General features: G+C 42.7%; 1 protein-coding gene across 3 annotated transcripts in view; it reads left to right on the top strand.

Moving 5' to 3' along the window:
* The window catches only part of npas3 (neuronal PAS domain protein 3), a 1,239,764-nt gene extending 1,216,322 nt beyond the window's left edge, over positions 1–23,442 (top strand). For all 3 annotated transcript variants that reach the window (XM_080202857.1, XM_080202858.1, XM_080202859.1), the window contains exons 11-12: positions 7,312–7,427; positions 19,790–23,442. In XM_080202857.1, the coding sequence (XP_080058983.1) occupies positions 7,312–7,427; positions 19,790–21,099 (1,426 nt within the window). In that variant the 3' untranslated portion in view covers positions 21,100–23,442. The remainder of the gene's footprint in view (positions 1–7,311; positions 7,428–19,789) is intronic.
* Positions 23,443–24,428: the final 986 nt, after the last annotated feature.

Raw genomic sequence — 24,428 nt, 5'->3', positions numbered from 1 at the left:
TTGCTACCCTTCTTAAACAAAGGCACAACATTGGGTATTCTCCAATCCTCTGGGACCTCCCCTGTAGCCAGTGAGGATACAAAGAGATCCTAGTCCTGGTGGTGCCTGTAATAGAGAGTTCTGTTTGACAGCTCTCGGGGAAGGAGGAGGCATGATTTCTCGGCCTGAGGTCCTGAATCTTGATCTGGGCTCGATGTTGACAGACACTTAACCCAGTCATCAACCCCTCAAAAGTGATCCAGGATCCCCACCAGTTCTCTAACTGGTGGGCTGAAACTATGTCAATTACATTAACTTTCGTTCTTTATTGCAGATATCACAAAACTAGTAGGAGTGAAACAGTACATAGTTTTAAATTTGAAGCTATTTAGGAAATGAGTTAGTTTTGAAAGAATAATAAAATACCTTGAATTTATATATTGTCTTTCATGATCTATAGACCTTCCACCGCATTTTGTAGCCAATGAATTATTTTTGAAATGTATTGTAATTTATTAATAACAGTTTGGGGGATACATCATAACTAGATTTTAACCTTGAGGTGACCGTGAGCTGCAGCCGAGAAACCCTCCTGGATTACAGTGTTTAAAATGGCTTTGGAATAATTTGTGAGAGGATAGTAAAGGGAGTAGAAATTCAGAACAGCTCCTAGCAGGAGGGAAAACACATAAATCTGCAGTGCTGGATTGATTTTGTTCTGACATTCAGCAATCCCACATGGATAAGAAAAAGGATTTTTTTGGCTTATTTGAAAATGATTACAATGGAAGTTTTATATATTATTCCTCAAACTGAGTATGTTAACTGAATGCATACTTATTTTGAAGCATCATTGCTTCAGTGGTTATTCAGCTTTAAATGAGTGCAATGTAAATACCTGGGAGACATTCACACTATTTGTTAATTGCTGCTTATAAAGTTGTATATTACTCATTTTGTTTCATGGAAAAGAGTTATCCATTATTTTTGTCACAACGATATCCCACACAACGGAAGAGATATGCATTTTGATGTGATGAGCAGTACGGCCTTATCTCTTTCTAAAAACCTTTCACAAGATCTGTCAAATTCTTTTTAAGTATTCTGAATTTTCTACTGTAGATCACTATGAGGATCACTGGTAAGAGCTACCACAAAACAATATTGCTACTGGTGATGTTTCTTATGTTGAGTTGTGAAATTTAGTTACTTACTAACCCCAACAGCAATAAGACTGCCCATTTCTAGAAGAATGAGGAACACCACTCCCAGACAACTGGGTTCTCACCCTCCACATGACCAGAAGAATTTGTCTCTTTCTCTTTCTTCCTCAACAAAGTCCTTCTCTTCATATCTTCAATATGTTCTCTGTCCACGCTTCTACCCAATATTCTTCTCAACATACCCCTTTTTAACAACCCCCTAGAAGCTGTTTTGAATTTCTATTCCCTTTACTATCCTCTCACAAATTATTCCAAAGCCATTTTAAACACTATAATCCAGGAGGGTTTCTCTGATCGCAATATTTAAATCCATATTAATGTTGATTTAAATATCACAAGGGAGTCTGGAGCTAATCGTCTGGACTCACTTGCCTTCGCGGCCTTGCTAGTGAAGGTCCTCGCCGGTGAGGATCATGTATGGTACCCACCAATGGGAACCTGTTGTAATGGTCTTGCCAGTAGGACAGGAGCCCATTAAAACCCCCCAGGGAGATCGGGGCAGGAGGGGCAGTGCCCCTTGTGCAGTGTCAGCCTGGCACACTGGCAGTGCCAGGGGTGGGACCTGAGTGGGGTGGAGCCTGGACGGTGATGGGACCTGAGGGCAGGTGGGCGGTGGGGGGGAAGGTGTGCATTCTGCAACTGGCGATTGCCCCGGGGGAGGGGGGGTGCATTTGCAGGGGTGAGGGGAGGCGTGCGATATCCAGGGGGTAGAAATGACAGACAAATCTCTCTGTTCTGTTGCACAGAACAGGGAGATCTGCGCATATACAATTGCACCCTCTGTGGCGAGCTTAGGCCCCGCCCACTTCCCCTACTGGCAGGAAACCAATTAGTTTTTGCACAGTGGCATAAGATTGAATTTGTGGCCTTGCCAAAGAAAACAGATGTGAAACTCTCTCGTTTTCATGCCCATTCAGAAGTTTAAAGTTTTTTGGTACGATCGCCCCCAATATATAAAGTCAAGGTTTTTATTATTTTTTCAAAAGCTAACTCATTTCCTAAATTTAAAATTATTTGCTGTTTCACTCCTACTAGTTTTGTGATATCTGTAGCGAAGAGCGAAATTTGATGTAATTGACAGTTTCAGCCCAACAGTTAGAGAGTTGGCAGAGAACCCGGATCACTTTTGAGGGGGGTGGCGACTGGATTGAGTGTCTGTCAGCATTGAGGCCACATCAAGATTCAGGACCTCGGGCCTAGAAAACATGCCTCCTCCTTCCCCGAAAACTGTCAAACGGAGGCTGGGAATTCTATATTACAGGCTGCTGCTGGTAATGTACCCAGGAGATGCATTCGATTGCTCTGGACCAAGCCACAGCTGAGTGAGGGTATGGCAGGTGTCATGGGGAAGGGGTCACAGGAGGGGAGCAGAGGAGTCATAGACAAGAACTGTCAATGACCACCCCTGCCAGAAGACCATAAGCGAACCCTCAACAGCGTTTGCCTGGTGGCCTTCTGGATGCACTGGAAGGCCATGCCTCTCACAAGTAGTCATTGAGTCATCACTGGTGGGCTCATGAATATTTGGTGTCCAATAGGATCGTGTTCTGTTCTTCAATCCCTCCAGAATCCAGCTTTATCAACTTCATCTGCTCACCTGAAAAAGGTTGACAAGGAACTGATGGCTGTAACTTGGAGAATGTCTTTTGCTACAAGATGATAGTGGAGAATTCTTTTTTTTGGAATGTGACATGTTAGTGGGAAAGAAGATTTTGAATAATATGATTGCTGACTATTGAACATCTTATGAAGGCAGAAAAGTATATAATGATCAAAAAAGGAAATCACAGAGACTTTAGCAAAAACAAATTGGCCTGTGGCTGAATGCAGTAGACTGCAAACGAGATGACCTGATGGTCATGATATGGATTGAATGCCCAGGGCACATTTTCCTATTGGTGCAACTGAATAGGTTACAGTACCTACAGGAAGTTAAAAGGGGAGGAGTACATGCACGTATGGAGCAACCCACTTCCATATGTTGAAATGAATGGATGGGACGATCAAATGGGCTCTGTTCAGAATGAATAAGTCAATTCGATACTCTTTGATTCAAGTGTCCAAGAGGAATGAATAGCTCTACTTTTTTTTACTCATTCTTAACATGTGGACATTGCTGGTGAGGCCAAATTTTACTGCCCATCACCACAGGGTAGTTGACCTTGAGAAGGTGGTTGTGGATCTTTTTGTACTTGATCCAGCAGAGATGAAGATACGACAATCAATGGCCAAATCAAGATGCTTTGTGGCTTCAAGGGGTACTTGCATTTGTCATTCGACACTGGTAAGGGTCAAAGATTTTGGGGGGGAGGGCGGATCTTACCGGCTCATCATGCTGGTCAATTGGTGTTGTGAGCGGTGAGATCGCAAGAGAGGCAATAAAACGGGTTCGCGCTCAATTTCTTGCCACTGACGATGTTGCCGGTCCTGTTCTGCCAATGTCATCAACCTCATGACTGGGAAGGGCATGAGTCTGATTTTAATATTTCTGATCGCATTTTAATATTACTAGTGAGCCCAGGACGCAATCATCTGGGCTCACTTGCCATAACAGCCTCATCGGTGGAAATCCTCACTGGTAAGAATCACATATGTTCCCCAGCAATGGGGATCTGATGTGATGGCCTCACCAGTAGAATCAGAGGCCATTGAGCCCCCCCCGGATGGTTTGGGGCTGGGGCGCACTGTGCCCCTTGGGCAGTGCCAGCCTGGCACATTGGTAGTGTCCACTGGGTACTCTGGCTCTGTCCACTGGGCACCAAGGGGAGGAGCCTAAGGAGTGGGTGCTAAGGAGGCAGGAGGGGCCTGAAATGGGTGTGGTCTGAAGACGAGGCAGGGCATGGCAAGTACCATAGAAACTGCGTACCCTGCAGCGGGCATCACCCAGGTGGTGATCGGCCAGGTGGAGATCAGGGGTGGCGATTGGGGGGGGCGGGTCAAGGGAGGGAGATTGGAGGGGGGTGATGTTGCGATATTTGGGGATGAGGTGGGAGTGATAATCTCTCGGTGCATTGTGTACACACTATACACAGTGCACTGGGAGATTGGGGTGCATGAGCAGTAGTGCCCTCTAGCAGTCTGCACCTGACTTCTTGGTGTGAATAGACTCTGTCCAGTCCCCCTGCTGGCGAGAGTCACACTTTGCCTCATTTTTTTGAGTCATAAGACATCAGCTGGGAGCTTGCCCAGAAAATGGGCATGATTTATTCCAGTTTTCACGCCAATTCAGCGCTTAGAATTATTTTGGTGAGATACCCTTGCAAGGGACTGAGAAAGAAACCATGGTGATTTGCTGCAGTGCACCCTGTACATAGTACACACTACAACCACAGTGTGCCAATGTTGAATGGGAATGACAATTTAGGCTAGCAAAAAGACTATTGAACACGCTGGCTGTAATTGCCCTGGATAGTGTTCAGTCCCTTGGATATTGGGGCAACCACACCATCTATGTAATTTATACGAAGAGATTTGGGGAGCAGGATACAGAGCCTGTGCGAAGAAACTTGGTGATGGGTATGTCATTGAATGTTAAAGGGAAGTGATTAAGACCTCTTAATCACTTAATCACTTAATCACTGGGGATGGTTATTGTTTGGCTCTTGTTCAGTACTGATGTTAAGAACATAAGAAATAGGAGCAGGAGTAGGCCATCTAGCCCCTCGAGCCTGCCCCGCCATTCAATAAGATCATGGCTGATCTGTCGTGGCTCAGTTCCACATTCCCGCCCTCTCCCCATAACCCTTAATCCCCTTGCCTATCAAAAACCCATCCACCCGCGTCTTAAAACTATTGAGCGAGGCAGCCTCCACCACTTCAACGGGCAGAGAATTCCAGAGATTCACCACCCTTTGAGTGAAGAAGTTCCTCCTCAACTCCGTTCTAAACCGCCCCCCCTTTATCTTGAGGCTGTGCCCTCTAGTCCTACTGTCCTTTCTGAGCGGGAAGAGCCTCTCCACCTCTATCCTATCCATCCCATTCAACATCTTATACGTCTCAATGAGATCTCCCCTCATTCTTCTAAACTCTAACGAGTACAAGCCTAGTTTATTCAGCCTCTCCTCATAGCTCAACCCCCTCAACTCCGGAATCAGCCTAGTAAACCTCCTCTGCACTCCCTCCAAGGCCAAAATATCCTTGTGTAAGTGCAGCGACCAAAACTGCACACAGTACTCCAGCTGCGGCCTTACCAGTGCCCTATACAGCTGCAGCAAGACCTCCCTACTTTTATATTCAATCCTCCTCGCTATGAAGGCCAGCATCCCATTCGCCTTCCTGACCACCTGCTGCACCTGCAGGCTGGGTTTTTGCAACTCATGCACAAGGACCCCGAGGTCCCTCTGCACTGTCGCCTGCTGCAGTTTTTCGCCACGTAAGTAATAGTCCTTCCTACCATTATTTCTACCAAAGTGGACAACTTCACATTTGCCAACATTAAATTCCATTTGCCAGTTCCTGGCCCATTCGCCCAGCCTATCTAGATCCTTCTGCAGACTCTCCACACCCTCCGCACAATTTGCCATTCCACCAATCTTGGTGTCATCAGCAAATTTCGACACCATACACTCGGTTCCCTCCTCCAGATCATCTATATAAATGGTAAATAGCTGAGGCCCCAGCACCGACCCCTGGGGCACTCCACTAGTCACCAACCTCCAATCCGAATAGCACCCATTGACACCCACTCTCTGCCTCCTATTTGACAGCCAATCCTCTATCCACACTAACACCCTACCCCCAACCCTTCTGTAATAACCCCCTTACCTTCTGTAATAACCTCTTGTGAGGCACCTTGTCAAACGCCTTCTGAAAATCAAGAAACACCACATCCACCGGCTCTCCTCTATCCACCGCCCTAGACACATCCTCATAGAACTCCAATAAATTCGTCAGACACGACTTCCCCTTAACGAAACCGTGCTGCGTCTGCTCTATCAAGCAATTCCCCTCAAGATGCCTCGCTATTTTCTCCTTGATCACGGATTCTAACATTTTTCCTACAACAGACATTAAACTAACCGGCCTATAATTCCCCGCCTTTTGGCTGCCACCCTTCTTAAGCAACGGCGGAACATTAGCCGTTTTCCAATCTTCCGGCACTTCCCCGGAATCCACCGACGTTTGGAAAATAATCACCAAGGCATCCACTGACACTTATCAGTACAAGCCTGAATATTGTTCAACTCCTGCTGCAAATGGGCATTAACTAATTAATTATTTGAATTGTAAATGGAGCTGAACGTTGCAATCATCAGTAACAGTCCCATTTCTGATGTGGAGATCATTTATGAAGCAGCTTGAGATGGTTGGGAGTCGGACCTTGTCTGAGCAATATTGCTGGGGCTGAGTTGATTGCTCTCTAATCACCACAACCATCTTCAATTGTGCTAGATATGGCTCTAGCCACTGGAAGATTTCCCTTGATCCCATGGACTTAAGTTTTACTTACATTCCTTGGTTTTGCACCCAATTAAATACTGCTTTGATGTCAGGGGCTGCCACCCCCACCATAATCACAATCTTTTCCAAGTTCTTAAGTTGTGCGATATTTAATTAATTCCTAAATATTAAATGAAGTTGAGAAAAGATCTTCTAGGTTTTTCTGCATCATAAATGGGGAATTATACAAACAATCTGAGGATGAGGTGACTCAGGTTCCAGTTGATTCAGGGTGGCTGAGTTGATTACTGCCACTCTCAGTTGTTTGCATTTCATACTAGTTCTTCAAGTAAAGCAATGAAGATAGACCATTTCATGAACCATTCCCAAAGGCAAATCATTTGTGCTTTATTGCGTGAGCAGTTTGATGGAAGTTTGATTCTGAAATTGTGACAAAAACATTGTAATGAAGTGACTACATGAATGTTACTGTTACATGTTATTTCAAAATTTGACATTAAGTGGAAAGTGATAATAAAGAAAGTGTCAATGTTAAATAAGGATAAAAATGGCTCCAATGAAAGTATTCATTCGTTTAAAGAATACTTTGCCTTAAAGTACGATTTTCAGTTCAAGCTCTTCAATATGAAAGAATGCCAAACATCAGATTCTAAATGAATATTTGATGATGTATGCTTGCAGAATCTAAACATAAGTGTTATTTTCCTAGTGACTTTGAGCATAAGGACATCCCAATGGATATTGCACAGCTTCCTAATCTTCCTGAGAAAACCTCTGAATCATCCGAGACTTCTGATACCGAATCTGATTCGAAAGAAAACTCAGGTATTGGTGGTAAATATTAATTCCAGCACCAGCAATATCTACCTAATCCCAAAGTCCAAAAGCTTCTGTGGATCTGTATTATTTGTAGTAAATGACAAACGTTTCAAAACAAGTTAATGACTACATAATATGAAACATGCAAATTCAAGTCAAAAGGTATTGCTATCTCTGTTTACCAGAAGCATTCATTTGAGTATCCGACTACATACAGCATCCTCAGGGATGTATCATAACGTTGACAGGAATAGATTAAGAATTAATAGGTTAGTGTTGCATGTATGACAGATCATTTGTACTTGTAAAGACTCCAGTTACCTACAAGTGTCTGTTACTATTAGTTTTGTTGTTTGCACGCCAATTTGATTATTTTTAAATAAGCAAAGTTCACTCTTTCAATTTTTGTAGCTTGCCCCATGCCATGTATAATTGCACAGAGCAATGGCCAGAATACCGACTGAAGGACTCCACAATGCATATTACTGGGCTGCACAGCACCGGAAAATGACCCTTAGATAGATAACACAGTGTTACAGACACTTAATTTGGCATGACTGAATTTGTATTGCAGCAACATCCAGCACTTTTCACTCTGTGGTAGAAGGAACTCTGCTGTATAATTGGCCATTTGCTTTTGCTATTGGCAGCGCCAAAACACTGTCTAGCAGAGTTTGATAAGAATCATGCAGTTTTATTTGAAGCCTTATGCAGGTTGAGAATTTCATAGATCCATATTATTGTTTCCCACAGCAGTGATAAACCGCAATCATCAGTGGCACTTTCCATCAAATCCTCATTTTATGTGTGACTATATGTCGGCTCATCTCAGGGTTTACTCGAGCAGCTCAGTAATAGTTAGTATTGATGATCCATAGAGATCTTTCCCCAAAACTATCAAATTATCTAATTCACAAATACAAGTTTGAAGCAACTGCACATACATAAGAACTGTGTGTATATATTTGCTTCAGAGTTATCTTTTCAATACCCAAGCACCTGTGAATCCACAAATTTTGCCCAATATTGCTTTTGTACAGCTAGAATAGCAGTAAGTGATTAGGTACAATTACTGAGGCACTAAGAACATAAGAACATAAGAAATAGGAGCAGGAGTAGGCCATCTAGCCCTTTGAGCCTGCCCCGCCATTCAATAAGATCATGGCTGATCTGTCGTGGCTCAGTTCCACATTCCCGCCCTCTCCCCATAACCCTTCATCCCCTCTCTTATCAAAAACCCATCAACCCGCGTCTTAAAAATATTTAGCGAGGTAGCCTCCACCACTTCAATGGGCAGAGAATTCCAGAGATTCACCACCCTTTGAGTGAAGAAGTTCCTCCTCAACTCCATTCTAAACCACCCCCCCTTTATCTTGAGGCTGTGCCCCCTAGTCCTACTGTCCTTTCTGAGTGGGAAGAGTCTCTCCACCTCTATCCTATCCATCCCATTCATCATCTTATACATCTCAATGAGATCTCCCCTCATTCTTCTAAACTCTAACGAGTACAAGCCTAGTTTATTCAGCCTCTCCTCATAGCTCAACCCCCTCAACTCGGGTATCAGCCTAGTAAACCTCCTCTGCACTCCCTCCAAGGCCAAAATATCCTTGCGTAAGTACGGCGCCCAAAACTGCACACAGTACTCCAGCTGCGGCCTCACCAATGCCCTATATAGCCGCAGCAAGACCTCCCTACTTTTATATTCAATCCCCCTCGCTATGAAGGCCAGCATCCCATTCGCCTTCCTGACCACCTGCTGCACCTGCAAGCTGGGTTTTTGCGACTCATGCACAAGGACCCCGAGGTCCCTCTGCACCGTCGCCTGCTGCAGTTTCGCCTGTTCCTGTGCTGTAATTTTTTTTGTTCTTTGCTCTTTGCGGTGATTCCAGTGAACCCGTTAGCCATCTATTCTCCTCTGTAATTAAAATGGACTACACCATTGTTTTGGGGTGGAGAAGGGCCTATTCATCCATTACCAATATGCTATCCAACTTGACATAAATAAACAATTAAAAAACAAGAGTTCAGCAACATAAAAGGAACATTAAAAGAGCTGCATTGTTCTCATTATTGAATTCACAAGACAGTTACTCAGACACATTTCCTGTGTGCCTGATATTAGGGTACATGTAATAGCCCAGATACTTCCCTCAATAATTTGAAGGCCACTGTGCCAAGAGTTTTAGATATCATCATAATTTTTCACAGCAATACAATATCTTGTCTGTTGGAAACTTTATTGTTCAGTTATACTAGTTGGGAATTTTATCATTGTTTTAACTTTGTGTCAGCTCAGGCAGGGAAAGCAGTTTGCTGTCTGTTGATTCCACTGCCAGCTTTTTCTGCCACATTTTTTGACACATGCTTAACAAATATTCAGGAAGTGGGTCCCACGACGTCACGTTAGCAGCAGAGCCTGCCCCATTAGCTACCTCAGCTTTTAGATATTGGGACTCCTTAGTATTACTATTTGCATTTCTTGTGGTAGAGGATTTCTCATTCTCCCCACACAGAATAACAAATTTTCTTCTGAAGTCCTGATTGGATTTATTAGTGTCTACTATGTGTTTGGAATCTTTGGCTCATCTGTCTGTTTTCTCAGTTGTAGGGAAAATGTTATTTTAAAATTAAACTGCTCAGAGTTACATATAAATTTAATATCTTTTGTTGTGGATATACATTTTACAGTAAATCTCCCAGCTGATTTGATATTGATGAATATAAAAAATACAGAACAGCAGAGTTTTTTAATTGTTTATTTATGTCAAGTTGGATAGCATATTGGTAATGGATGAATAGGCCCTTCTCCACCCCAAAACAATGGTGTAGTCCATTTTAATTACAGAGGAGAATAGATGGCTAATGGGTTCACTGGAATCACCGCAAAGAGTAAAGAACAAAAAAAATTACAGCACAGGAACAGGCCCTCCGACCCTCCAAGCCTGCACCAACTATGCTGCCTGACTTAACTAAAACCCCCTACTCTTCCATAGACCATATCCCTCTATTCCCATCCTATTCGTGTACTTGTCAAGACGCCCCTTAAAAGTCACTACCGTGTCCACTTCCACTACCTCCGCCGGCAACAAGTTCCAGGCACCCACTGCTCTCTGTGTAAAAAATCTGCCTCATACATCTCCTTTAAACCTTTCTCCTTGCACCTTAAATCTATGCCCCCTAGTAATTGACTCTTCTACCCTGGAAAAAAGCTTCTGACTATCCAATCTGCCCATGCCTCTCATAATTTTCTGTCAGGTCTCTCCTCAACCTCCATCGCTCCAGTGAGAACAAACCAAGTTTCTCCAACCTCTCATCATAATGCCCTCCATACCAGGCAGCATCCAGGTAAATCTTTTCTGTACCCTCTCCAAAGTCTCTGCACCTTTCTGGTAGTGTGGTGACCAGAATTGAACATTATATTCCAATTGCAGCCTAACTAAGGTTCTATAAAGCTGCCACATGACTTGCTAATTTTTAAACTCAATACCCCGGCTGATGAAGGCAAGCATACCATATGCCTTCTTGACTACCTTCTTCACCTGCATTGCCACTTTCAGTGACCTGTGTGCCTTTGCCTATCAATACTCTTAAGGGTTCTGCCGTTTACTGTATTTTTCCTATCAGCATTAGACCTTCCAAAATGCATTACCTCACACTTGGCTGGAATAAACTCCATCTGCCATCTCTCCGCCCAAGTCTCCAACTGATCTATATCCTGCTGCGTCCTCTGATGGTTCTCAGTGCTATCCACAAATCCACCAACCTTTGTGTCGTCTGCAAACTTAGTAATCAATCCAGTTACATTTTCCTCCAAATCATTTATATATATCACAAACAGCAAAGGTGCCAGCACTGATCCCTAAGGAACATCACTTGTCACAGCCTTCCATTCACTATCCAACAGTTCTTTCCAGCTGAAACCCTGAGGCATTTAGCAGCTCAGGCCTTAGTTCCAATCTGCCAGTTCTATTTTGCCCATTAGCTGTGGTGCCAAAAATAAGCCCCACTGATCGTCTCCAACTTTCAACTGACTGGAAGAGACCATGGATGGTGGAGCCATACTCTGAAATTGGGCCACAAACAGTTCAACACCTGGAGTTTTGAAGTCCTCTCAGAAACACTTGTACTCCTTTAGGTTGAACTAAAAAGAAATATAAACCCAAATTTTGATAAAAATAAATTAACAATGTCCAAGTTACAGATGATAAGGAAGCAATGGCAGACATTTGAGGAGACATTTCATAACTCCAAGGAGGTTAATGTTATCCAGGACATAGTGACAGCGGAGGAAACTTAGTCACCAGAAGGGTTCAAGGAGGAGGAAGTATTAGATATGTGTCAGTACTTAAAGTTGACAAGGAATCAGGACCAGATGAGGTACATAGAAGGAGATTGAAGTAGGGAGAGTGGAAATTGCAGAAATGCTGGCCATATTCTTCCAGTCTTTCCTAGACTCAAGGGAGCAACCAGAGGACAGGAGAATTCCAGATATCATACCCTTGTTTTAAAAAGATTGTAAGAATAAAACTCAGTAATTACAGATGAGTTTGTTTAACTTCAGTGGTGGGGAAACTTCTTGAAACAATTATTTGGGGTAGAATTGGTAGTCACATGGAAAGATGTATGTTGGTTAGGAAGAGCCACCATGGATTCCTCAAAGGGATAACATGTTTTACTAATTCGAATGAGTTTTTTGAAGAGGCAACAGGAAGGATAGATCAGGATAAAGGCAGTTTCAACTGAGGCATTCAAAAGAGCATTGGATAATTATTTGAATAGAAACAATATGCAAGGGTACATTGAAAGGGCAGGAGAATGGCGCAGAGTCTTAATGCTCATTTGAGGGCTGGTACAGATACAAGGTGCCAAATGACTGTCTTCTTAGCCATAACAGTTCTGTGATTCTGTGATAACTCTTAACAAAGGTATATTTCACAGAGAAAAAAAACACCCTACAAGAAGGATACACCATCTGTGCTAACTTAAGGGAGTTAAGGATGGCATCAAATTGAAAAAGACATACAATGCTGTAAAGATTAATTGTAGCCCAGATGAGTAGAAAATTTTAGATCCAACAAAGGACGACAGAAAAGAAAGAGAAATTAAAGTATGAGAGAAATCTAGCAAAAATATAAAAACAGATAGTAAAGGCTTTTGCAAGAATATAAGAGAAGCTGAAGTGAGCATTGGTCCTTTAGAAGATGAGACTGGGAAATAATTAATAATGAGAAACAAGGAAATGGCTGAGGTTTTGATTTTGTTATCTGTCTTCACTAGAAAATGCAAAAAAAACTCAAGAGTAGGAGAAGAACAAACAGCAAAAGAACGGAGATGCTTTAAAAAATTACAAACACTGGAGAAAAAGTACTGAGAAATTATTGGGATGAAAGGCATACAAGTCTGTATCCTAGGATCTTAAAAATAAGAAGCTATTGACATAGCAGGTGTATTGGTTAATCTTTTAAAAATCCCTAGATTCTGGAGAACCCCCAAAGAATAAGAAAGCCACTAATGTGACACCTCTATAAGGAAGGAGAAAGCAGGAAACTGTTACCTGTTACCTTAACATGCATCATGAGAAAATTCCTTCTTTTTTAGGGAGGAAGTGACAGGACATTTAGAAACTCACAATACCATCAAGCCATGTTTGACAACTGTCAAAGAATGTTTGACATTCTTTGAGGATATAACAAGAAGGGTGGACATAACCAGATGATGTAATGTTTTTGCATTTCCAAAAGGCATTCAATAAGGTGCCACATGAAAATATACTGCACAAAATAAGAGCTCTTATGGTTGTGGGTGATATTTTGTTATAGATAAGGAAATAGCTAATTAACAGGAAGTCAGGATAAATGGGCCATTTTCAGATTGTCAAGCTATAATTAGTGGAGTATCATAGGAATCATTTCTGGGACCTCAGATAGTTACAATCTACGTTAATGACTTGATAAAAGGACCAAATGTATTTTAGCCAGATTTGCTGATTATATGAAGATAGGTAGGAAAGCTGGCTCAGGATTATCAAGAGTATGCAAAAGCAATTGAGCAGACAAAAATAAGGTTATCCACTTTAACAGGAAGAATAGAATCATAGAGATAAACAGCACAGAAACAGGCCCGTTGGTCCAATTTGTCCATGCCATCCAAGTTTCCTAAACTGAACCAGTCCCAGTGACTGTCTTTGGCCCATATCCCTTCAAATCTTTCCCATCCATGTACCTGCCCAAATGTCTTTTAAATGTTGTAATTGTACCTGCTTCCACCACTTCCTCTGGCAGCTCATTCCATATACACACCAATCTCTGTATGAAAAAAATGCCCCTCAGATCCCTTTTCGATCTTTCCCCTTTCACCTCAGATCTATGCCCTCTAGTTTTGGACTCTCCTACCCTGGGGAAAAGATCTTGGCTATTCATCTTATCTATGCCCCTCATGATTTTATGAACCTCTATAATGTCACCTCTCGTCCTTCTACACCCCAGGGACAAAAGCCCCAGCCTATCAGCCACTTCTTATAATTCAAACCTTCCATTCCCACTAACATCCTTGTCAATCTTTTATACACCCTTTTCAGTTTAGTAACATCCTTCCGAGAGCAGGGTGACCAGAATTGTAAGCTGTACTCCAAATGTGGCCATACCAATGTCTGGTGCAGTTGTAACATAACACCCCAGCTCCTGAACTCAATGCTCTGACCGATGAAGGCAAGTGTGCCAAATCTTCACTAACCTGTGTATCTGTGATGCCATTTTCAAGGAACTATGTACCTGCACCCCTAGGCCTCTCTGTTCGACAACATTCTCCAGAGCCCTACCATTAACTGTCTAATTCCTGCCCTGGTTTGTTTTACCAAAATGTAACACTTTGCATTTCTCTGAATTAAATTCCATCTGCCATACCTCGACTCACTGGCCCATAGAAAAGCAGGATGTTAATTAATGGATAGAGACTGTTGAATGCTGTGGTACAGAATGCAGTTATCAGCTCCCATTTCCAACAACTTTGTGCAAAAAAATGTCTAAATCTAAATTGGCACAAATAAGCCTAGCTAACAAGACACACACAAGCAAAATTTGAGCCATTGCAATATCTTAGTAAAAATTTTCCTGAACTGTTTTCTGTGCAACCTTCTCATGTCCCTTTAAGTGTGGCTGGTTACGCTGCACCACCCAGTATAAATGGTGTGATTAACTTAACAATGCTTCCTCTGTTGATCTTAATTCAGCAACCCAGTTGTCCCACTATCACTCGAGCTTTCTCTGATTTTTTTGGCCCCATTCTGGATAAAACGGTATGGTAGCACAGTGGTTAGGCAGTTGTGGTTCATCAGATTTAAATCAGCGCCAGGTTTAAAAGGAGGCCTGGTGTAGACTGCGGGCAGCGTCGGAGCGGGCAGCGGAGTGAGAGGGAAGCAGAGTGAGCTACTAGGGCTTAATATCAAAAAGGGCTGGAAAGAAAAAAGGCCAGGTGAGTTCGTTTGAAAAACAAAAAAACAAAAAAAAAACAAAAAATTTTTTCAAAACTACTACAGTAAATAATGGAGGGGCATGTGATGTGTGGTTTCTGTATGATGTGGGAACTGGTGGACCCCAGGGTTCATCCCAGTGACCATGTCTGCAGTAAGTGCAGGTTGCTGGAGGAGCTCCAGCTCAGGGTAAATGAGCTGACCTCTGAGCTACAGACACTGAGGCTCATCAAGGGGAGAGAGGGTGCCATTGTCAATGGGGTGCAAGTGACATCCACCCCCCCTAGACTGGCTAACCCTAAGAGTCAGGGACAAGAGGGGGCTACTGGGAAGAGGAAAGGGGGTGAGGAGCGGAGGCCTCAGCCTCTTAATCTGCATAACAGGTTTGAGGTTCTTGCTTCCAAGTTGGACGATAACGAGGCAGGTGAGGTTGGTGAGCAAACTGCACACGGTACAGTGCTGCAGCAGGACATAGGCAAAGAGAAAAGGAAAAGGAACGTAGTAGTTATTGGGGATAGTGGGGTGAAGGGTATTGACACTGTCCTTTGTCACAATGACAAAGTGCACAGAAGGGTGTGTTGTCTGCCTGGTGCTCGGGTACGGGATGTCGCAGCTGGGCTGCAGAGGAACCTGGAGTGGGAGGGTGAGAATCCGGTCGTTGTGGTACATGTGGGTGCCGGCGACGTAAGCAAAATGCAGACTGAGGATCTGGGGAGGGAGTATGAAAAGCTTGGAATGGAATTAAAAAGTAGAACCGACAAGGTGGTTATCTCTGGGCTACTGCCTGAACCGAGTGCAGATGGGCGTAGGGTTGACAGGATTAAGGAAGTGAATGGGTGGCTCAGGGATTGGTGTGGGAGGAATGGGTTTGAATTTATGGGGCATTGGCACCAGTATTGGGGTAGGTGGGACCTGTTCGGGAGGGATGGGGTTGGTCTGAACCGTGCTGGGACCAGAGTGCTGGCGAATCGAGTAAAGAGGACTGTAGACAGGGCTTTAAACTAATTATGGGGGGGGAGGGTGTGAGGGTAGGTGACCTTACGAGGTCTAAAGTTAAGGAGAGTGTACATGTAAGGGAAGAGGCCGAGGATGTCCCAATAATAGAGGGAGTAAGGGGCGTGAGTATAGTTGGTGGCGTTGCGGCAAATAGGGTCCAGGTGAAGGCTGGGATGAAAGCGCTTTATCTGAATGCACGAAGCATTCGGAATAAAGTGGATGAGCTGATGGGGAAGATCGACACAAATGGATACGATCTGGTGGCCATTACAGAGACGTGGCTGCAGGGTGACAGGGACTGGGAGCTGAATGTACAGGGCTATCAAGTGTTTAGGAAGGATAGACAGGAGGGAAAACGGGGGGGCGTAGCTCTGCTGATTAAGGATAGCATCACGGTAGTAGCAAGGGATGATATTGGAGCCAAGGAGCAGAGGGTGGAATCATTGTGGGTGGAGATTAGGAACAGCAAAGGGAGGAAGACGCTGGTGGGTGTCGTCTATAGGCCCCCGAATAATGATCTGGAGATGGGGCGGGCTGTTAACGCGCAAATAAGTGCGGCGTGCAGGAATGGGACGGCCGTAGTTATGGGGGATTTCAATCTGCATATTGATTGGTCGACCCATGTTGGACGTGGGGGGCTCGAGGAAGAGTTCTTGGAATGCTGCCGGGATAATTTCCTTGAACAGTGTGTGTTGGAGCCAACGAGGGAGCGAGCTATCTTGGATCTGGTGCTATGTAATGAAGCGGGTAGAATTAGGGACCTTGTGGTGAAGGATCCTCTTGGGGAGAGTGATCATTGTATGGTGGAGTTTCTGGTGCAGATGGAGGAGGAGAAAGTGGGTTCCCGGACACGCGTCCTTTGTTTGAATAGAGGGAAATACGGTAGGATGAGAGAAGAATTGGCGAATGTGGACTGGGAGAGCGCGTTGGAGGGAGGGTCTGTTAAGGAGCAGTGGAGGATCTTTAAGGAGATCTTTCTTGGTGCTCAACGGAAATTTATTCCGATGGTCAAAAAGGATAGTAGGAGGAGAGGTAATAAGCCGTGGATAACAAAGGAGGTGAAGGAAAGTGTTAAACTAAAAGCGGAGGAATTTAGAGTAGCTAAGAGTAGTGGGCGAGAAGAGGATTGGGAGAGGTTTAAATGTCAACAAAGATTGACAAAGAAGTTGATAAGGAAGGGTAGGAGAAACTATGAAGCTGGGCTAGCGCTTAATATAAAAAAGGATAGCAAGAGTTTTTATAAATATATAAAAAGGAAGAGGCTGGCTAGGGTGAATGTTGGTCCTTTAGAGGATGAGAAAGGGGACCTAGTGGTAGGGGATGGGGATATGGCTAAGGTATTGAATAACTTTTTTGTTTCTGTCTTCACGGAGGAGGACGTGAATAATTTGCCGGGTGTTAGCGATAGAAAGGTGGTAGGACTGGAGGGTCTTAATGACATTACTGTTACTAGAAAGGCGGCGCTCGACAGACTGGAGGGGCTGATTGTGGACAAGTCCCCAGGACCGGATGGAATGCATCCGAGGGTTCTGAAAGAAATGGCGGAGGTGATAGTGGATGCCTTGGTGGTTATTTTCCAAACGTCGCTGGATTCCGGGGAAGTGCCGGATGATTGGAAAACGGCTAATGTTACGCCGTTGTTTAAGAAGGGTGCCAGGCAAAAGGCGGGGAATTATAGGCCGGTTAGTTTAACATCTGTGGTAGGTAAAATGTTAGAATCTGTCATTAAAGAGGAAATTGCGAGGCATCTTGAAGGGAATTGCTTGATAGAGCAGACGCAGCACGGTTTCATTAAAGGGAAGTCGTGTCTGACAAATTTACTGGAGTTCTATGAGGATGTGTCTAGGGCGGTGGATAGAGGAGAGCCGGTGGATGTGGTCTTTCTAGATTTTCAGAAAGCGTTTGACAAAGTGCCTCACAAGAGGTTATTGCAGAAGGTCGAGGGACATGGAGTTGGGGGTAGGGTGTTAGCGTGGATAGAGGATTGGTTGTCAAATAGGAGGCAGAGAGTGGGGGTCAACGGGTGCTATTCGGATTGGCGGATGGTGACTAGTGGAGTGCCCCAGGGGTCGGTGCTGGGGCCTCAGCTTTTTACCATTTATATAGACGATCTGGAGGAGGGAACCGAGTGTAGAGTGTCGAAATTTGCTGATGACACCAAGATTGGGGGAACGGCAAATTGTGCGGAGGGTGTGGAGAGTCTTCAGAAGGATCTAGATAGGCTGGGCGAATGGGCCAGGAAATGGCAAATGGAATTTAATGTTGGCAAGTGTGAGGTGGTCCACTTTGGTAGGAAAAATGGTAGGAAGGACTATTACTTACGAGGTGAAAAACTGCAGCAGGCGACGGTGCAGAGGGACCTCGGGGTCCTTGTGCATGAGTCGCAAAAACCCAGCTTGCAGGTGCAGCAGGTGGTCAGGAAGGCGAATGGGATGCTGGCCTTCATAGCGAGGGGGATTGAATATAAAAGTAGGGAGGTCTTGCTGCAGCTGTATAGGGCATTGGTGAGGCCGCAGCTGGAGTACTGTGTGCAGTTTTGGGCGCCGCACCTGCGCAAAGATATTTTGGCCTTGGAGGGAGTGCAGAGGAGGTTTACTAGGCTGATACCGGAGTTGAGGGGGTTGAGCTATGAGGAGAGGCTGAATAAACTGGGCTTGTACTCGTTAGAGTTTAGAAGAATGAGGGGAGATCTCTTTGAGACATATAAGATGGTGAATGGGATGGATAGGATAGAGGTGGAGAGACTCTTCCTGCTCAAAAAAGACAGTAGGACTAGGGGGCACAGCCTCAAGATAAAAGGGGGGCGGTTTAGAACGGAGTTGAGGAGGAACTTCTTCACTCAAAGGGTGGTGAATCTCTGGAATTCTCTGCCCGTTGAAGTGGTGGAGGCTGCCTCGCTAAATATTTTTAAGACGCGGGTTGATGGGTTTTTGATAGGAGAGGGGATTAAGGGTTATGGGGAGAGGGCGGGAAAGTGGAACTGAGCAGCGACAGATCAGCCATGATCTTATTGAATGGCGGGGCAGGCTCGAAGGGCTGGATGGCCTACTCCTGCTCCTATTTCTTATGTTCTTATGTTAGCACTGCTACTTCACAGCTCCAGGGTCCTGAGTTTGATTCCCGGCTCAGGTCACTGTCTGTGTGGAGTTTGCACATTCTCCTTGTGTCTGGGTGCTCCAGTTTCCTCCCGCAGTCCAAAGATGTGCGGGTTAAGTTAATTGGCCATGCTAAGAAATTGCCCCTTAGTGTCCAGGGATGCTTCAACTAGTGGGTAAAATATGTAGGGATATGGGAGTAGGGCCTGGGTGGGATTGTGTTCAGTGCAGACTTGATGGGCTGAAGGGCCTCTTTCTGCACTGTAGGATTCTATGAAAACATTTGCAACAGGTTTATGTTCTTTATATAATTCATTCATCAGTTCAATGTTGTCTGTTTCTAATTGAATTTGCGCTCTAGAGATAGGCTCACAAACAGAATCTGGATACAAGTTGTAAAAAGTTACTTTAATTCTGATTTTGCTTAAAATCAGTCTTGAGAAGGATCAAAGAAAATTTGTAACTGCCCTTTAAAAGCTCACGTTGCCTTTTGCATTTCAAAATGGAATATCTTGGATTTACCAATTGGAAATTTGATCATCTTACATTACTCACCCGCTTACTTTGTTAATTAAATTTATTTTTCTCAAATATAGTTTCTAAATTATATTTTTAATAAAGAATATAAGGAAGTATAAAGCCCTGGTATTTTATAAGGAGTTGGACTGCTTATTTGAAGACTGTTATCTATGTGCTATTTTCCAGGCTGATTTTTCCATCTACCGTTGACAGTGGGAGAGCATAACTGGTGTCTGTGATAATCAATTGTGTTCCCTTGCAGACTGATCTTTTTTCCCTATTTTCTCCAGAGGACAATGAGAATTCCAAGTCAGATGAGAAGGGAAACCAATCTGAGAATAGTGATGATCCAGAGCCAGACAGGAAGAAGCAATCTGGGAACCACTCTGATCACGAAATGAACTGCAATGATGACGACAATAACTCCAGCAACCAGGACAGCAGGGACAGTGATGATAGCTTTGAAAATTCAGACTTTGAGACTCAGAAAGCAGCTGAGGACAGCTTTGGCACTTTTGGTTCTATGCAGATCAAGGTTGAACGATATGCAGGCAGCGAATCGGAAATGCGCTTGCCGAGCCGCGAATCAGTGACCTCAGACAGTGCCAAGGATTCAGACAGTGCAGGAGAGGTGAACATTCAGTCTTCCAGCAAACACCAGAAGAGGAAGAAGAGGAGAAAAAAACAAAAAGGAGGCAGTGTTACACGTAGAAGGCTATCAAGTGCTTCAAGCCCTAGTGGACTTGACTCAAACATAGTAGATCAGCCACAACTGCTGTCGTCACCAAACAGTGCCTCAGTGCTTAAAATTAAAACAGAAATAACAGAACCTATAAATTTTGATAATGATAGCAGTATTTGGAATTACCCTCCTAATAGAGAGATCTCAAGGAATGAATCCCCCTATAGCATGACCAAGCCCCCAAGCTCTGAGCAATTCCCCTCAACACAGGCCAGCACTAGTTTACACGTCACCATTCCAGATTCTGTTCTCACCCCGCCAGGGACAGAAAATACTGCCAGTCGTAAAATCCAGTTCAGCACCTCATCCAACACCACCTTAGTTGCTGTCACAGATCCTCTATCTCCTCCTCTGTCAACTTCCCCGCGAGATAAACATCTCAGCAGCACCAGTACCACTAGTTCTGTGCTTTACACTAGTGACCTAGAAACACTGCAGAGGTTACAGGCTGGTAATGTGGTGCTTCCCCTGGTCCATAGGGTGACAGGAACTCTGGCTGCCACCAGCACTACTCCTCAGAGGGTCTATACCACTGGCACCATTCGGTATGCTCCAGCTGAGGTGACCTTTGCCATGCAGGGCAACTTGTTGCCTAATACTCATGCTGTCAACTTTGTAGATGTTAACAGTTCTAGTTTTGGGTTAGAGCCCAAGACGCCAATGGAAATGCTTTATCACCATGTACACCGAATTAATATGTCAGGGCCATTCGGGAGCACTGTGAGTGGGGCCAGTTTGGCCCAAATGCCTGCAGGAAATGTGTTCACAACAGCAGAGGGACTCTTTTCCACACTTCCATTTCCTGTCTACAGTAATGGCATTCACACCACACAATCATTGGAACGTAAAGAGGATTAAATATGACCATATACTGTGTTCAGTATTATACTCTGAGGTATAGACAATGTTTTCAGCTGAATTCTAGTGCAAGCACTTTGAACTTGAGAAGGTCAGCTCACACCATTAATACAACTGTTCTGATGTTCCTCTTGAACTATGACTAATGACATGACTAATTCTGTAATGTAAAGAGTTATTTTTTTGCCTTCAGAAAGTTGAATTACCAGTTAATTGTAAATGTTCCTTCCAAGGTGTGTTTTCCTTTGCATCTTTGTGAGGATGCCTTTAATGTGTACATGCCTCTGCCATAAGATGCAAATGCAATGGTGAAGAGATTGTAAAATGAGAGAATCACAGATTTTAATCTATAATGATCTTGATATGATCAAGGTTGAAGGAGGTAAGTGTAGAAAGATGACCCTGTTTGACTAAGTCAGACTTTAAAGGGGGTTTTTTTCTTTTTAAAAATAGGGCATAGTATTTTGGAATTTTATGCAGAGTTTAATTCTTTTTTATGATTCAGATTTTTCTTACTTGCACATAAAGCGATTTGGGTTCTTACATAATTTGATTCTGGCCTGTGACTAGAATGTTAAACTCTTGAAAACTGTAGGAAGATGGAATCCATGTGTAGTTAATGAACCATAAGTAGACATTACTTCTGCTACCATGGTGCTACCATTATTAATCTTTGTTGTCTTCATAAAATATGCAGCATATGGGCTGGAATTTGTGGGAGAGTGCTGTTTTGTACTAGACAAATGGATTTAGTTGCTAGCTTGTGGCTGCAGTCTCCTCATTCTCTTATGACCAGAATCTGTGTTAATGTTTTTTGCAGCCATGCAAACTTTACCTCCAGACTAAAAAACACAAAGCCTCACACCGTTTTTATAATCGTTCTGCCTTTTTTCAAAGTGCTTTAAGGAAACTCAATAAGATTGAGTTGAGGTTAGATACTTGCATTTATTTTCAGCTATATTTTTCTCAGTATAACTGAGGCTAATCTACAACTTGAAATAGTGTTGTTTTAGAGTTTTAAGAAGAATATTTAACATTATGTTTCTTTATTCTTCTGTTTACTGAAGTAGAGGAAATTCTAATTGTACTTTAGTTGTTAGTACTGAAACAGAAATTCAAGATTGGGTTTATAAGCTTGGAATAGGTACGCAAATCAAAACTGCACATGAATTAATAGACTCACAATTCTATTTTTCTGTCATCATTTTGCCAAAAAAAAACACATTCTAGTGTTTGACACTATTTGTGATTGTCAGTATAAGTGCTTCTTTCACTCCATCTTTGGCAGCTGTTCATTAAAGCATCTAATAATGAGAGTGAGATAAGTAACGTGTACAATGTGTAAGTGTCCTTGACTGTCAGTCCCATTGCAAAATTTAATGTGTGTTATTATATGCAGTATATACTAAGCTAATGTGGCAATATTGTCCTTTGTCTTCACTGTGCTTTATCTCTAGTCTGCAATGGTCAGTTTCATTACCGCAATCCTCGTGAACCAGTGATTCTTGGAAGGTGATGTTTTTTGTGTGATGGCCTTCCTCTGTAGTGTCATCTTATGCTGCTTTCACTGTCTGTTTCCCTTTCGTTTCTGCTGTTGCTTTGCTGTGTATTTTTCAGACCTCTCTCAGAGATAAAAGACTCTTAACTAGCTCATGGTTAATGGAACCATTTTCACAGAGGAATTCTGGGTATGACTTATCTTCCATCTTGCCAAAAAATGCACTAAATAGCTGGGCTCAGATGTATGTGACAGATTGCCGCCATGGAGCCTCAGCTACAACATTCCCAGACTCCCCTGTGCTCTAACTGCAAACAACAGCTAAAACAGCAAAAGGAGCTGTTTTTTTAAATGTTTCTGTGTTGGTGTCAGATGGTTTCCGGTGATTTGAACTAACAATAATCACAGCTGCTGTCAAATCACCTAGTGTTTCAAATTACAGTATGAAAAATTCATCACCTGTGAAGGCTGTGTCTGTGTTTTTAACTATTTCTTGTACAAGTATATAAAATATTTTATGAGGATTTGGTGCCAAGTAGCTGAATAATGGGGTAAGGGGTTCTGTTAGTATCAATGTTAACAGTGTTACCAACTCTACAATACAAAACAATTAAAAGTAAATTTAAAGAGACAATTATGGTACATTTATTTTTGTGCTTCAAACTTCAAGCTAACTGAAGCTAACCTTCTGAGTGCCTGGCTTATTTAAAAGAACATTTCATTGATCACAGATAATGCTGCAAATCAGAAATGTACATACTTCATTTACAACAGGATTCTTTTATACTTTTGTAGATTATTTCATCAATTCAAAGAAACATGTCATACATGGTTATGTAACTTGATTTTATCATCCTGCAAATGCCATATTCATAATAAACTTCTCTTGGATTTTTTACTATCTGGCATCATTCTTTTACACATACATCCAAACTATGGATACATTAAAGCTAGTAATGAAGCTTTAAACATCTCATGCACATAATATCAATACTGTCATAATCAATAACCTATACTTTATGGAGATTTTATTTATAAGTCATGATATACTTTGAAGATGTAAAAAAGATCGTAAACCACAGGCGTGAGAGAGATTTCTTTCTGCTTGCGGTCATTCAAGTAAGGAAGTTATAAAGTATGTTTACCAATACAAACATAGCATAAGAATAAAAATCAGTTGAACCAAATAGATTCCCAGAAACTATTCATTCTGATGAAAGTGGACAGTCAATAGTTACTGGTGTGTTAGTATTGATCTAAATATCTACATTATTTGGAATGATATATGGGCTTGTTCGAAAAGCTAATACAGTTGGGAATTATGGGCAATTCGTGTGCTGTCAATTTATCCATTGTGGACTAGGTTGAAACTTCCATACTCATAACTTAATTTATAACTTAACATTCTGTTCATTAATTCTAAAGTTCTTAGTATAAGCTTTACTACTCTGTGCCAGTATCAGTTTAGTATGTTTTTTTCAACAGATTTAGCATAGCTAGTATACAGGGAGGCTCTAAATAAAAAATAATGCCACGGTAGCATTAAAATGTTCTCTTAATTCACCTTTATCTATTGAACAAGCATTGTGGGAGATTTGGGGAATGATGGGGCACGTAAGCAATTTATCCTTATAAAAAAAATAAAATGAACATAATCTCATGTAGAACACATTTGACATATTTAACTTTTTAATTGCTAAATATTAATCTGTTTCACTTAGCTCCTTGTGAACAATGACACTGAGATTGAAAGGAAATCAGATAGGTCCCTTTTGTGTATTTTTCTAAAGCAGTAATCTCCTTCAAATCAGGATACAGCCACATACCTGTT

The sequence above is a fragment of the Carcharhinus amblyrhynchos genome, chromosome 14 (assembly GCF_965287045.1).
Source record: "Carcharhinus amblyrhynchos chromosome 14, sCarAmb.v2.hapA, whole genome shotgun sequence".
NCBI classification, from domain to species: Eukaryota; Metazoa; Chordata; class Chondrichthyes; order Carcharhiniformes; family Carcharhinidae; genus Carcharhinus; species Carcharhinus amblyrhynchos.
Note: the sequence above shows the minus strand (reverse complement) of the source record. Positions and strands in the feature narration are given on the sequence as shown.